The sequence below is a fragment of the Vanellus vanellus genome (assembly GCF_965231255.1).
Source record: "Vanellus vanellus genome assembly, chromosome: 1".
Taxonomy (NCBI): domain Eukaryota; kingdom Metazoa; phylum Chordata; class Aves; order Charadriiformes; family Charadriidae; genus Vanellus; species Vanellus vanellus.
In genome coordinates, this window is record NC_138905.1 from 10934060 (window position 1) to 10949327 (window position 15268).

Below are 15268 nucleotides of genomic sequence, written 5' to 3' on the forward strand. Positions count from 1 at the left end.
GGTCTTGGAGGTACCTTTTGCACATTTTTGGAAGCTGATAGTGATTGTGGTCTTTTGTTTCTCTACCCCATACCTCTGTGTGTCACTGGAAAATGTTGATGGGTTACTCTGACCTTTTTTTTCCTTATCTCAGAGTCTTATGGCCTCACTCCTGTTCTTTATCTTCCTGCCATTATCTCTTTATGGTTTCAGGCTGCGCTTAGTCTTTACTAAAGCGTGCTTTAGCATAGCTTCTAGGAGGCTCTGTGACCTTCCCAGGCACAGAGATGAGGTTGACAAGTCGGTAGTTCCCAGGGTCTTCCTTTCTACCTCTTTTTAAAAATGGGTGCAATGTTTCCCTTTTTTCCAGTCACCAGGGTTTTCACCTGACTGCCGTGACTTTTCAACGTCATGGAGAGTGGCTTGGCAACTACATCAGCCATTCCCTCAGGGTTCTGGGATGCATCTCATCAAGTCCCATAGATTTCTGTATGTTCAGGTTCCTCAGGTGGTCACAAACTTGATCTTCTCTTACAGTGGGAAGGATTTTTCTCCCCCAGCCTGTCGTCCCACAGCTTGTCATGGGAAGCCTGATATTACTCCCCTCCCCCCTCAAGCCTAGAGATTGGAGGCAGAACAGAATTTCATGTTTAAGGCCTCCACCGACATATAGACACCAGCGCTACTGGGACCATAGAGTCTGGTTCTGTCTTGGATCCGCTTTGCTGAGCTCGGCCTTGGTAGAGATTTGCTTTGTTAAAGGGAAGATCAGACTGTGGGTATCTTATAGTGGCCAATGGGTCTCCTCTTGCATGAGGTATGGGTAATTTCATTCCTCCTCTGCAGAAAACAGAGCATTAATGCTTTTTTATTATTATTATTTGAAAGTACAAAAGAAATTTTTACACTAATAAGTTATGTCAGTTTTCTTTTAATCTAAATTAAGAGTTGTGCTTAGAGTCTAATTGTTTTGACAACAGAACAGTGTTCTATATAGACTTTGACATGCTTGCTGTAGTAATTTGTACTCTTAAGGAGACTAGAAACTAAGTAATACAGAGAGAGGGAGTCTTCAGACACACACTGTAAGTTCTCAAGAACTGTATGTTTGCATCTCATGACATGACCCTCTTGCCCCTCCAAAAGAAAATTTCAAAACCAAATATCACTCCGTTCTCAGATGTAACTGATAGATGCCGCACTAAGAGAATGGCATTTGTGTAAATGAGAATATTTTTTTCTTCAAAAATTAAGATTGAAAAAAACCCCACTGAATTCTAAATACAGCAATATTGATGAATATGGAATGCAGACAGGGATACGCTAGTCTAAATTCATAACTGACATTAAACCCCCATGGAAATAATGTTTTTTATGCATTTACCACTCATGAAGGAGGCAGCAAAGAGAAATTCCTGAAGCCTCATTGTTTACTGATCTTTAGGTGAATCTTTATGTGACTTTGAATTAAGCAGAATTTTTCATTCTACCATATATATATTATTACAAGTTTTTGAAAAAAAAAAAAACAAAAACAACCTGAAGTTGTAGTAAACTGCTTTTAAAAGTGGATATTTTTGTGAACACAACCTGATAATGAAATGTTTAAGACTTTCAATTAAATTAGAGCTCTCTACAGGAAGCTTATCTCTCTGACAAAATCATTCTAATCTTTCATACGACATTACTGGAAGCAAAGTAAATATGCTATGCTCTATAGCTTCCATAAACAGTATGTTTTGAAAAACAGTTATTTTTCTGAAACACTGAATAATTACAATGCACCACAGCGTTTTGTTCAGCATAGTATAACTGATCATCTGTCTGTAACTCTAATGTAACGCAATGTTGGAGGATAGAGTAGTGGTGAAAGCACAATAAATTTATCATTTATATCATAGTTATTTTCATAAACAGCAACTCCAATCTTCATTTAACTTGCCAAGAGCTTCAATTCTGGTCATACACGTACATCCAGATCACCACTTCTTGCCCTAGCATAGTTCAAACTGAAGGGTGATCTGCAGAATCATGTGCCAATATATATAGAAATCTGAAGGCACACTAAATTCGTCTATAGTACTGGGTTGATGACCGCAGCTGGACCAATCAATGGTGTGGTGTATAGCTGCCTGTAAATGCCAAGCACACCCCAAATACACGGTTGATTTGCTGTGGCTGTTCTTTTATCAATGCCTTTTCACAGTAACAGCATAGCAGCCACGAGGCATAGGCAGGTCCGTTATATCATTTCTATTTGATGAACAACATATCCATTTTTAAGAATTGTGAGTGTTGTCTATATAATAATTATTGTAATAATGGAAAATATTCAGCCTGGGTGTGAATGATGAATGGGAGAGGAAGTTAAGGTGTCTACAAAAAATAATGAGTTTTGGGGTGATTCATGCCCAGCAGTATAGGGAAAGATATTAACACATTGACTTTCATCAATCTATTTTTAACCATCAGAAAGGTTTAGAAATAAAAGAAAAATAACTGGAGAACACAGACCATAACATAATTTGGTGTTGAATGTCAGACTGCAAGTTGATATTATTTCCTCTTGTTCTGAGTGCCCATTTAACTTTTATAGCACATTCTGGGGTTTCAGAGTAATGTTTCTGAATTTTAATCTTTTATGAAATAGAAAGACACTAACATTCACATGGTACTGATTGAAACTGCTAGCCTGGAGAGTACAATTTTCTTTTCCTCTGTGAGCATTGGACCAGTGAAAAAATGCAACTCAAACTGACATGTTTCTTTTGCATAAGAATAAACAATACAAACTATGAAGAATCAAAGAATAAACACCAGCGATCTGTGTGCGTAAGTATGGTGTAACCAAAACCAGAGGCTCTATTCTAATATTGTAATGTCTAGATCCTTTTACATTCCAGTAGGAGAGCATCTCTGAGATGCTAAAAAATGGAAAAATAATCGTTTTTATCCATGTGTAGTCTAATTTTTTGGAAGTAATTAAAAACTCTTAGTGACACAGCAAACAACAGTTTTAGCACTTCTCAGGCACATTGGGTATACTGAAAAGGAGACTCTGCAGTATAACAGTGTATGTAAAGTGATTAAGATTAATTTTATAATAGCATACATTGTGTTGCAGATGGGAATAAAATTCAAGAGATGTTCAGTGGCTGTTTAGTATTTCTGTATTTGAAGCAACTATGTTGGGACTCATATTCAGAGAACTATAATCCTTTGACAATTTTCAGATTCCTTTCAATTTCAACTTTAATCATGCAGCCAGCTCATGTCTTCGGGATAAATCTGACGAGGACAGAAAATGTGGAAAATAATGGAAGATGGGTGGAAACAGATATATATTGTGTCTTCCAGTTGACAGTCAGAAACTCTTAATACCAAGACCTATTCTGTCTGCATATTTTATATTTTGGGTTTTTTATGCTTTTTTATCAATAGAAATGTTATATATCGAACCACTTTCAGTTAAACAGCACAGCTTTATCACCCAGGTGGAGGACTGAAGAATGTATTTATTGAGAGCAGCCACCCAAGCAGAGTAGGAGCTCTTCAAATATTTATATATATATATATATATATATATATATATATATATATATGTATGTATCTCTTGCAATATCCTCATGAAGCAAAGGAATATTTCTGCCCTTGATCACTATTAAGGAAGCAGACAAAAAAAAAAATACAAGAATGAATGGGATAGGTGTGGGAACAGATGCTATAGCCTTTCCAAATCCAGGCCATGCCCAACCGCCAAAGACATCATCAGCACTTCAGTTATTTTGCTTTGTTTCCCCTTCTTTCAGTTGCTTTTTCATACCACATAGTCAGCTGCTCTCTCAAGGCTTCAGGATAAAGGAACAAACCCCTCTCCAAGCAGCTCTATATGAAGTCATGCGATCTAAGTAACTGATAAATGCATGATTCCATGGAGTAAGCGAAAATGACAATGTTCAAGATCTTAATGCAAAGCCAAGGACTCACCAGTTACAGAGAAGGAAGGTAGAAGTAGCTCTTCTGGGTCTAAGATGAGATATTCTGAAGCGCCAGCATAGGGTATTTGCAACTTTGCTATATTGTTTCCACGGATAAATAAATCATTTCAGTTTTCAAGTATAACAGCTGCCCTGGTGTGACATTCACTTCAGAGAAAAAGTAGTCATTTATCTGGTATTCTCCTGCAGCATGCGTTCCTTCTGAAAACTCTTCTGAATGTGAAAACGCAATATTATAAATAGTCCAAGGTTGTGGCTTTGAATGACTTCTAGTACTGGCATTTGAGGGAAGCTGTCATTTCCATAAAATTTCTAAACTCTGTGTAACTCCTGTTGTGCACAAATACAGAGAAAAGTTTGGTCGAAAGCTATTGTTTGGTCCGAAGCTAATAATTTGATGTTTTAAAAGAACATTTGCATCGGTGTTTTGCATTAATGTGAGTTAGGAGTAAAGCTAATGGAATTCCTCAAACTAGGGTAAGTAGAAAGAGAACCAGTGTCTGGGTCCCTGGCAGGGAGCATTCACAGCCACAGGCCTTGAAAAACATCTCTGAAGCAACAGTCCTCAAACCATTGGCCATGAACGTGGATTGTATATACACTAAAGAGATCCACTCCTGAAGCGCTTGTAGGTTAATGTCTTTGACATAACCATGGTATCATCTAATCTTCACTGGTAACCATTAAAAGCAACAATTTTACTGTCAAGGGTTCTGTATCACCATAGCATAGCAAATTCAGTGGTAGGAAATACTTTGAAAACTAAGGGTATTTCGTTATTTGTTGGATCAAGACAATAGTTGGTAGTATTTTTTGATCACTCTAAGTCTGTCTCAGATATGTTTTCTATATCATAACTCCTAAAAGAGGCAAAAATACAATTCACTTGATCAGCTCACAGATCTTTCTCTACAGTTTAGTTTTAAATAGGATGACAGCTGATTAGTTTAATTAATCATTACTTATTGAGGCCAGAGTCTACCCAAAGGAACTACATCAAAGTACCTGTGCCAAAAAGTAGGAGAACAAAGAACAATTGTTTCTGTTTAAGTTTCTCCTAAATACTGTGATCTGTGATACAGGATACAATTATGTCTAACTTTTAAAACTGAATGTAAACCAAGATTTTAAAAGAAGTTATGAGATTTAGACACACAGAGATTTCAACAATATCCATGGAACTAATTGCGGATTATTTGATATTGCAGACTTTTTTATTCTTACTGAATACTTCTCTTCATGAAAAAAAACCAAACAGATAAATGGTTTGAGTACGTACCCACTCAAGTACAGGAGTTTGAAGAGTTAAGGCACAATTATTCATTATTCCTCAGTTAGACCAAACCAGTTAAGTCATGGAACCACACTCTGAATGATTATGGATATCACAATGCAGATCTAGTATCCCTAGAATCGGCTATTTCTGCTTTCTTCGCTACATAGAGCTATGAATAAAACGTTAGCACAGTCTATAAAGCAAAATTTAACTATTTTACACAGAATGACAAAATAGTTGGTGCTGGAAAGCACCTCTGGAGATCACTTAGCTCAAACACCCTGTTCAAAGCAAGGTCAGTGAGAGCAGGTTGCCCAGGGGTCTATCCTGTTGGGCTTTGGAACACCTCCAAGGACAGAAGCTCCGCAACCTCTCTGGACAATTGGCAATTTTGCAATACTTGTAAACATATGGAAACATTTAAGATTAAGAAGTGCCTTATTTTATACAGGGAGCTGAACATCGGTAGTGAGCTGCATTTTGCACTTCTCGATTGAGCATCTATAAAATATTTAACAAGACTGAAGAGGGAGCAATACCCACATAGTCCTTGCTATTATGTAAGCAGTTTTTTCCTAACAGCTGATCCACATATGATGTTTATAATCTAAATATTCAACAATTAGAGGGCTTAGTTGTTTAACATGAGCAATAAAAATTATCAGCAGCAGATTACCAGTTCTAACCGTGTGGTCACTCCAAGCAAGTGTCAGTATTTAATAATTTTCAGTATTAATTCCTCATATTTGGACACAGGTTTATTCAGGCTCCTGAGAAATTTTATATGGTGTTGTGAGCTTAAGTCTGGCCCTAGGTCTGAATCCGAACTCATCTTTTTCCACATTATTAAAACTTTCTACCCAAATATTGTCTTCCCCCAAATTTCACAGACCTTCCAGGATCAACAAAGCATGCTGAATGCTTTCCAGGGACCCCAGGTAATTATTTCAAGTACTTTCATCCCTGGGCTGAGAGAAGCTACTTCTTAATAGTCCCTGACTCCCCACTGTTAAAAGCAGATTTCAAGTTTCACCAGTACTTAGCTTCCATTTCACAAGCTGTCAAATGACTAGTCAAAATGTCAGAAAAAGGAAATCAGTTCTGCAGAGTTTTCAGGTTTTGTTGTTATCAGATAATAGGCCTACTCGTGCCTAAAAATAATAAATGTTAACACTTTAGTAGTTGTTAAAAAGAGCCTGGCAATCTTGAACAGTGTTAAGCTGCATGTGTTAAGTATGGCAATATAATGCAATACAACAAAATTACACCTTCTCCTTCCCGTGACGGTTTTGGTGAAACGTGGGCCCTTCCTCACTTCTGCAGCATAAATACTGACCCTGCCTCCAGCAGCAAGAGCTTAGTTTAAGCACTGAGAGCGGCAATGATAACAAATACAGGAGACTTTCAGATATTTATCTGGTACTTATAAAGAAGAACACAATGGCTATACTTAGTCAGGAGAAACATACACTTAGAGTTTGATAACATCTCCGACTGTGGCCAGTAACAGATGTGTATGGAAGAATATATGGATACATTAGGCTTTTTTTTCTCTTTCAATATGATAGGACTGTAGCATGCTTTTTTAAGGGAAAGGATGGTATTAATCTGGCTAAACGTGGATATCTCCGTGGCAGTTACGAACATATGAGGTTCCCTCTCTGGAATAATCATCTTGTAATCAATGGAAAATGATAAACTCGTTCTAATTCCAGGTTCTAAATGTTATCATAAAGTAGATACCAAAAAGATTGAGCAAATCATGTGTGTCAACACACTTAGTGGAGCAGGGAGGAGGTCTCGATGTATAAAGCTGATCTGCTGACTGTGGGAGCTGATATTGCTAAAAATAAGTCATTGCTCACCATCAGTACAGGATGTAGCCATCCCAATAAAAAAAAAAAAAAAAAAAAAAGATGCTAGAAGAAATTATGGATTCGATTATGAGGGCAATTGCTAGTTTTTCCTCAGTCAGCAGAGTTGTCATGGAGCAACGTACGTTTTCTCATCTTCCTCTTTGTTTTTTATCTACTAAGCTGGTGATTTGAAGGATACAAAATTTTGGAAATGTGGATAGCATGTCCTGACTACCAAAGATCAGGTACAGAATGTGATTGGTTTTTAGGCAAAAAAACTTTATTATTACCAGTCTCATGTGACTTCTCGGCACTTTTTTTCTCTTTTTGTTGATTAGACTCACATTCCTCCTAAAGGTTTTCTTTGTAACATTTTTTTTTTTTCTAGCAAAAGGTATTTCTCTGTTGCTCCTTAAAAAAAGAAAAATCAGCTTCTTGCCTAAAAACTTTTTCCTTAGTCCCCAGGGCTATCAGTCAGATCAATTAAGTCATGTTTAAATTGCTTTGATTTTAAACATTCATGAATCCACAGGGCGGCCATTAAAAAGACTATACCCCTATACTGACAGCTTAAATGGATCTCTGTGTGAGCCAAGGCTGTTGAGATTCAATTTCCTTTCCGTTTGCTGCTTTGTTCACGTCTGCTTGGCCTTACTGACCAAGCGAGTGGCTGTGGTGCCACCGCACTCAGTAGTGAACCTCTCACCAGTGGAAATGAGACTTGATTTCCAAATCCCAACACTGCAGCGGTACTCAGCTGGGCTCTTCCTGCTGGTCTTTTAAATTAGAGCAAGTTGTTGATGACAGCCTTACTGCTCCCCTGGTAAATTTTCTTCTGAAGCCATGCAAGCAGGATGTGATAAACCTAAGACGGGAGCTGGATGCATTTTGTCAGCAAAGCTCTTTTTTTTTTTTTTTAACAAAAGGTTTTTAACCACTTTCTCAAGTGGTTTGATAGACGTGATGGCTTGGCTCGGCTCACTCAAGAGGTTCGTACTGTCCTACTCAACATCCTATGCCACAATAGCATTATGAGGGCACACATTGACAAGAAAACAAAAAACGTCAGTTCCTTCCTTCCTTCCTAGAAGCCTTCTAAAGACAGAGAGCATGCTGTTATATCCGTGTGGCAGAAAATCAGGGGGAGCTGCATTTATTCATAATTACTGCTGCTTTATTCCAGAGGAACTGAGCTTAAAACCAGATCTGCTCTAACAAGCAAAAGCAAGATCGTGCTTTTGAATGATGGCTGGTAAATGAAAGGGACTAAATTTTAGGAAAAGACAAATCTATTTTGGCACTAAGCAGCTGGCTTTACTGCCTTCTGAGCATCACTTCTTAGTCATTCTGCACAGTCTGTATTTCTGTAAACTACTGCAAACAAAATGATAAATTGTTACTGAGAAACTTTATGAGCAAATCTGATATTTCAAATCCTAATTCATGGAATCCTATAGAAAATTTTGTAATAGAAAATTATAGTCTTTATTTCTCATATTCTTTCATTGTCAAATAATTTCATCTGCTTCATTCCATGAACAATTCTCATTATATTTTACTTAGCAGCTTGTTTTCCTATGAGATTATCTCCGCATTTCACTTCATTGTTTTTCCCATTTGTTATATGCAACAGCACAGGATTTTGAAATAAAAATATGACCCAGGTGAAGACTTGGTTTTATCTGTGTAAGTGGTAGCAAGCTAAGTGTTTGTGGTTTTCCTTGCTGTGTGGATGATGTGGTTTTCAGATGTTTTGTAATACATTGCTTTTAGTGGACTATTAAGAATTCAGTATCTTGTCCCATTAAGCATTTTTTTTCCTCTAGAGCCTGAGGCTTGGATTTTGACATTTGTACATTAGTGAGAAGTTAATCTCTTTGGAGTCATCCTTGTGACTAACTAGTTCAAAATATGAATGCAGTTCTCAGAACCTGAGTTGTAACTCCCAGACATGAAATGCTTTTTGTAAGCATTTCACTGTACCAAAAGATTTCTCATCTTATCAGAATACACCTCACATGATTTACAGAGGGATTGCCTCTGCAAATACTGAGCATAAAACTTCTTTATAGCGATACTTTGCTCCATACTGAGTCTCCTGGCTCAGTCCTGGGATACTTGGAAGACACAACAGACTAGATCAGTATATAGTATTTTTCGGCCAGTTTATCATAGGTCTGTTCCTGTCTTCCACAATGAATTATGTTCAGCTGTTTTGTCACTTTTTCATAAGAAAAGATATGGAAGAAAAATTTAAACCCGGATATTTCCAGGCTGATGTTTGAAATATGGAGGTACATTTTTCATTTAAAATCAGTTTGTCCAACTGCCTTCATCTGTATTTCCTTAAGTGACAAAGTAGAGAAAATGTATTTGAATTACCAAATCACGTTCACAAATTTAATCCCATTTGGCGGCTCAGCTTCTTAATAGCAATGTGCCACTGTAGGGAACAGTTATCTTCCAAGACCATGGCTGGCCAGGAAACGTCTGATATATAAAATGTTTTTGTTCCTTGCCATATTGGTAAGTGTGCATGTTTTTGATACTGCAAAAGTTTTTCAATATCATGCAACCCAGACTGTGGAGAGTGCATGTACAGTTTGAATCAGAAAGGAATTAATCTCCTGACTTGTTTCAACAGGTAAGTTATAGCCGATGGGACAGTAACAGTCAAGAGTCTGATCTGTGTGAAGTGAAAGGGCTTTGCTAATGTGTTGTGCCATTTAAACAACATTCACTGAATGTCACATCAAAACTTCTTGTCAAAGCAGTCTATCTGATGCCTTTGTCAAAACCTGAGCACTTGACCTCATGCTGTTTTGCCTTCTCAGGAATGCAGGTGCTGGAATGGAATGGCATCCCCTTGACTGGGAAAACTTATGAAGAAGTCCAGAGCATTATTATCCAACAGAGTGGGGAAGCAGAAATATGTGTAAGACTGTGAGTTTTTCCCCATCTTTCTGTTTCCATTTTTTTTGGCTTTTCATGGCTTTTTTTTCTTTTTTTTTTAATTTACAGTTGTTAAGGTGGAACCTTTGTTAGCACAAAGCATCAATGTAATAATTAGCAAGAGTTCACTGTGAGTGTGGGAGGTCTGTTTGTTCTTTTTTTCTTTCTAAAGTCATAAGGAAAGACAAGCGGAGGCATATGTTAGTAATTATGCTTTTATAAACACTGATATCTCCATTGTTAGGCCACAATCTCCTCTCATTGGCACACACACACAATTCACTGAATTTACTGGGGTTAGGAAAAGATCGTAATTTAGCACTAACTTGACTTTTACTGAAACCTGTTTCCTTTAGATGAAAGTCATTTAAACATCATGAGAAATGTATAAACTTGCATTCAATCCATTAAAGATTTCACCTTAAAAGAACCTTTTCTTCTCAGCTCTTTAACAGCATTGCAATACGTATCAGCTAAGAAGGGGTCATGCTTGGGAGCTGCTTTCTGTCATGAACCACTATTCATTTATCTACTTAATACAATAATGAGGGTATGAAGAAAGAGTTTCTTTTGTCTCAGGCTTCTTATCGCTTTCTTTAGGGACCTGAATATGCTCTCGGACTCTGAGAATCCCCAGCACCTGGAGCTGCACGAGCCCGTAAAGGCAGGTGAGCGACAAGCTGTTGCTTTGATATTGTAGGACTGGATAGCAGCTGAAAATTGGATGTGATATAAGCTGGGATAATGGCATTGTAAGCTCAGGTGTTACGTCCCAAATCTTGCCATGGGCAGAAAGGGGACCACACCGTATATACGAAGCCAAGCATTTATTGTTGGTTACTATTATTAGCTCAGTTCACAGAATCATAGAATCACAGAATCATAGAATCGTTTCGCTTGGAAAGGACCTTTAAGATCATCAAGTCCAACCGTTAACCTAACACTGCCAAGTTACCACTAAACCATGTCCCTCAGCACTGCAGCTACCAGTAGTTCAATCCATACTGATGCAGTCTACGCTGTCTAATTAATACAAAGGAAGTCTCAGTAACGATACTGCAGCTACCCTTTGTTATCCAGGGAAAACCTCCTGCTAGCTACCCCTTCATCTATACATGCCACAGAAAATTGTGGCATAATGGTCCCCCTCTGGTGGTGGCTTTCGCTCCAGGGACATTGCAGCAAGTCGACAGTGTCCTGGGAGGAGTGTGATGTTTGTGGTGAGAGTTTTTGACTCCTCCTTGCTGGGAGCTGAATGATGTTGACGATTCCTTCCTTTTTGCTTCAAGATGTGCTTGGGAACTTTTATATATGTCTTCTAGCATGCTTCATGCCTTGCTCTTTCCTCACCAGTCATCAGCTCTGCACTGCCTATGACTCGACTGGATATCATACGCTTTGCACGCGATAGGTTCTTGTTCTTTGTTCCTTCTGGTACCCCTAAAATTGATTTTGCCCAGCTCCCAAGTTTGCATTAGTGTCAGCGACTGACCCGCGGGCTGCTGGTAGCCCTGGGGCCTCACCTATCGTCCTGTGCCCAAACCGTGCAGCACCCTGCTGTCACCGCAGGGCTGTGCTCCTATCAACTGCATCATTAATCTGGAGTCAGAAATACTTCAGTCTACATAGTGCAATTACTGTTGTGCCTTTATATATCAAAATTATTAAGAATGGACATTAAACTGTGCAATTATCCAAGGTGAAGCGTAACTCAGACAAATTAAGGTCATAGCCATACGGTCATTAGACAATTGCTGTTGCAGCCAGACAAGCTAAAACAAAGCTCCTAGCGAGCTGGAGCAAGTCCAAATAAAACACAAGTCCTAAGGCCTATGTTTGCTTAATACAAGGCTTGTGGCCTGTTATTAAGGATGAAAATACAGTATTTACTAGGATACAGGGCTGCAATAGGAAGTACTTTGTGTGAAGTTTTGTTATGTGGCTTCTAAAAGGGCAGTGTTTTTAGGGGGATTCCCTTCTGTTCAGTCAATACCAGGACTGCAGGCTCCAGTCATTGTATTAGTTGTATCTGATCTAACTTTGAACCAACGTCCACTATCTTACGCGTAACGCAGCCCTTCAGCAAGCTCAGTGCAGATTAAGAGTGTGTTTCACTCAGCATCTCATGGGTCCGTTCTGAGTTCAGTGGTTTTGTGGCTGCTCTTTTATCAATCAGTACACGTTTCCTGGATTAAATCTTCCATTTTCTGACCATGTAACTCTTCCCGTCTATTAATATACTTACCATCAAGCTACCTTTTGTGGAAAGTGGATGTTATTGATATTAATTGAAAGCGAACACTGTCTGACAGAGCTTTGGGGCAGAGCTACCCACATGTTTTTTCTTAGTGAGCAGATCAAAAACACCAAAGGCATTTGTAGACACTGAAAAAAAGACAGAAGCTAGAATAAACAATGTTTGTTATTAATGGAGAAAACTCAAAATGAGGAAAAAACAGAAATAAAAGTAAATTCTCCCCATTCTTGCAGGCATGCTTCCTCCTAATGTAGCAATCTTGTAGTGGTTTCTGGGTTGGAACAACTCTGCAGTCCCTTGTGGCCACCAAGCCAAGTCTTTCTTGCCATTACCTCTGAGTTTTTGCAGGCTGTTTGTGCTTTGGAAAGGAACAATCTCCATTCCCTCTAGAAAGAAAAAACAAATAGAGCCCAACCAGCAGGATAAGGCTAATGTATTGCCTTAAACCTCTCATACTTCTGAGAACTTGGGAAGCGAGCTGAGCCTAGTATCCTTTTAACTCTACTCACTTTAAGGCACACGTGAAACTTACTTGACCCCATGTCTCTATTAAATGGAGATTGCCATCTACAAAGGGTAAATTCTCCCCCCTCATTCCCAGGCAGCAGGGAGAGCAATCGGACTCCTACCACAGATGCCTCACATCAGTGTGTGTGTAATAAGGAAAGATGAATCAGGGCTTTTACTCTTCATTTGTTGTCATTTTACTCTGCTTTGATTGATTGGCAGTGCTGGAGTTTTGAGCTCTTTATATTTTTGTATAAATTATGTCAGGAGCAGAATTCAATGCTATTGAATGTCCAGTTGATTAAAAGAAAGAAAAAAAAAAAGTTGAGATTAAAGCTTGTTATAACGAAGTTCAGGTACTCGGTGAAAGTGGACCCGTTCCAAACAGTGAAAGTTAGTGCGGGCCAGACTGTAAAACTGTAAATTGCTCCGGCGTGATTCAGCATGATCAGCAAGGCCTATTTTTCTTCAGCTAGAGAATAACCTTCTGAGAAAGCTTGTGAGATGAGTAACACTAGTGGATAGAGTGTTGAGTAGAAAGCTTGTAATTGCAGTGTTGATGGTGGGGGGGAGACATCTATTTTTTTAGGTTGTCTTTTGACCGTGGCAAGATGGATTTGAACGTGCTAGCAATTATCAATACAAAGCTCTCTTACTTTAATCCAGTAGATAAAGCGAAGTCCCCAGGGGTTGATCCCAAGCAGCTGGCTGCAGAGCTCCAAAAGGTTTCTCTACAGCAGTCACCTCTAGTCGCTTCCTCAGGAGTGGAGAAGGGATCTCACGTTCATTCTGGAACCACTTCTGCTGCCTCCAGCGCTGTTCCCAGCCCTGGTCAACCTGGTTCTCCCTCAGTGAGCAAAAAGCGGCATAGCAGCAAGGTAAGAAACTTCTCAGTTATGCGGCAATAACATTTTGATGACAAGAAGAAACTGCCTATTTATCTTCTTTAGTGCATCAAGGAATCACAGCACATATTGATTAATTCATTTCCGTGACAGTGATGAGTATTACTGTAAAGATATAGAATTTGGATGCAGGGAAAGGAGATTATGCGATTTATCCAAGGTCATAAAAGATTGGGCCCTCTCTGAAAATACATTTATCAAATGTAATATTATTGTTTTTAAACAAAGTAATTGCCCTTTTCATTCTTTGTTGCTGTTGAATTTTAAGCGCATCCTACATGATGGTGAGGTACTAGTTCAACAGAAGAAGCTGATATCACTAAGACTATCATTTCCCTCTGTACTAAGCTACTGTTGGAAGTGTTACAAGCTATGAATAATCATAGCAATATTTTGTATTTCTCTGAAAGCCAGGGAAAGAATGAAAAATAAATTTACCATCAAAATGTGTTTTGTCTCAGGGTAATTCCTGCGACCTTGTTAAGCGTAATTTCTCGTTTTCTTCGCCACATCCTGTCCATTTCTCAGTTGAACTTCTTTCTCCTTGTGCACCCACCTGCACACCTGGAAAAGGCACAGGGGGAATTTAGTAGCATTTTTTCACAGTTGAAACTGGAAACCAGATGATAAAGTCACCTGTCACATTTTTGCATTTTGTGTCAAAAAAGTCAACACCTGAAGTGAAAATCAGTCCTGCACAGACTGCATTTGCTTAAGCAATTAGCAAGATCACTAAAGCTGATTGCTCTCCTGAATACCCAGCTTCTTACTGGTTTACTATTGGGAATAAAGCTTCACATTGCCAACAAGGTGCTTTCTAGATATTTGTTTCTCTGTATCTTTATTCCTTCTTGGGACTGTCAGGTTCCAACTGAATTATTGTTGTGTTTGTATTTTTGTGCTGTTGAAGCTAGGACTGTGATTTGAACTACAAATGCGTTAGGTACTGTACAAACAAAAACCAGCAAATGGTGCCTGCTCATTTCAGGTAGCTCCTCAGTATGCTTACGTGACTTTCATACGAGAGGAAACACACAAATCTCTTTCATCCAGCAATTTAGTAAAAACTGTAAATGTATTTATTGATCAGTTAGTTTTGGATAGTAATTCTGTCTTGCCATAATTCCCGTAGATGTTTTATGAACTAATTCAGGTCTATGATGCACAAGTTAAATCCGTATGTCGAGATTTACTGCACCTACCTTCAGGGGTCTGACAGAATTGCCTAATTGTCAGGTGAATAGTTGGTTTCATTACACCGTGCTCTGGATATTGTATACATCTAAGTATGAAGTAGTTTGCCATGTGCTTTATGTTTACCAGGGACTGTGCACTTCTGAAGTAGAATTCGTGAGACTGGATGAAACCTGCCATTGAGGTGCAAGCATTGCGCGGAAAGGAGAGTGCAGGGCTCTTTGCCCAAATGTCACTGCCTACACTGAAACTCCTTTCATTTGGGTAGTTGAATCACGGTCCTAGATCCACTGCATAGTGTATGGAGATCCGTAAATCCTTGATGTGTAGCGTATCCTGGAGAG

General features: G+C 38.7%; 1 protein-coding gene across 1 annotated transcript in view; it reads left to right on the top strand.

Moving 5' to 3' along the window:
* PCLO (piccolo presynaptic cytomatrix protein) overlaps positions 1 to 15268 on the top strand; it is a gene marked incomplete at both ends in the record, with an annotated part of 381090 nt that overhangs the window by 283035 nt on the left and 82787 nt on the right. The window contains 3 exons of the mRNA XM_082487957.1: positions 9944 to 10052; positions 10662 to 10729; positions 13492 to 13703. Coding sequence (XP_082344083.1) covers positions 9944 to 10052; positions 10662 to 10729; positions 13492 to 13703 — 389 coding nt within the window. The remainder of the gene's footprint in view (positions 1 to 9943; positions 10053 to 10661; positions 10730 to 13491; positions 13704 to 15268) is intronic.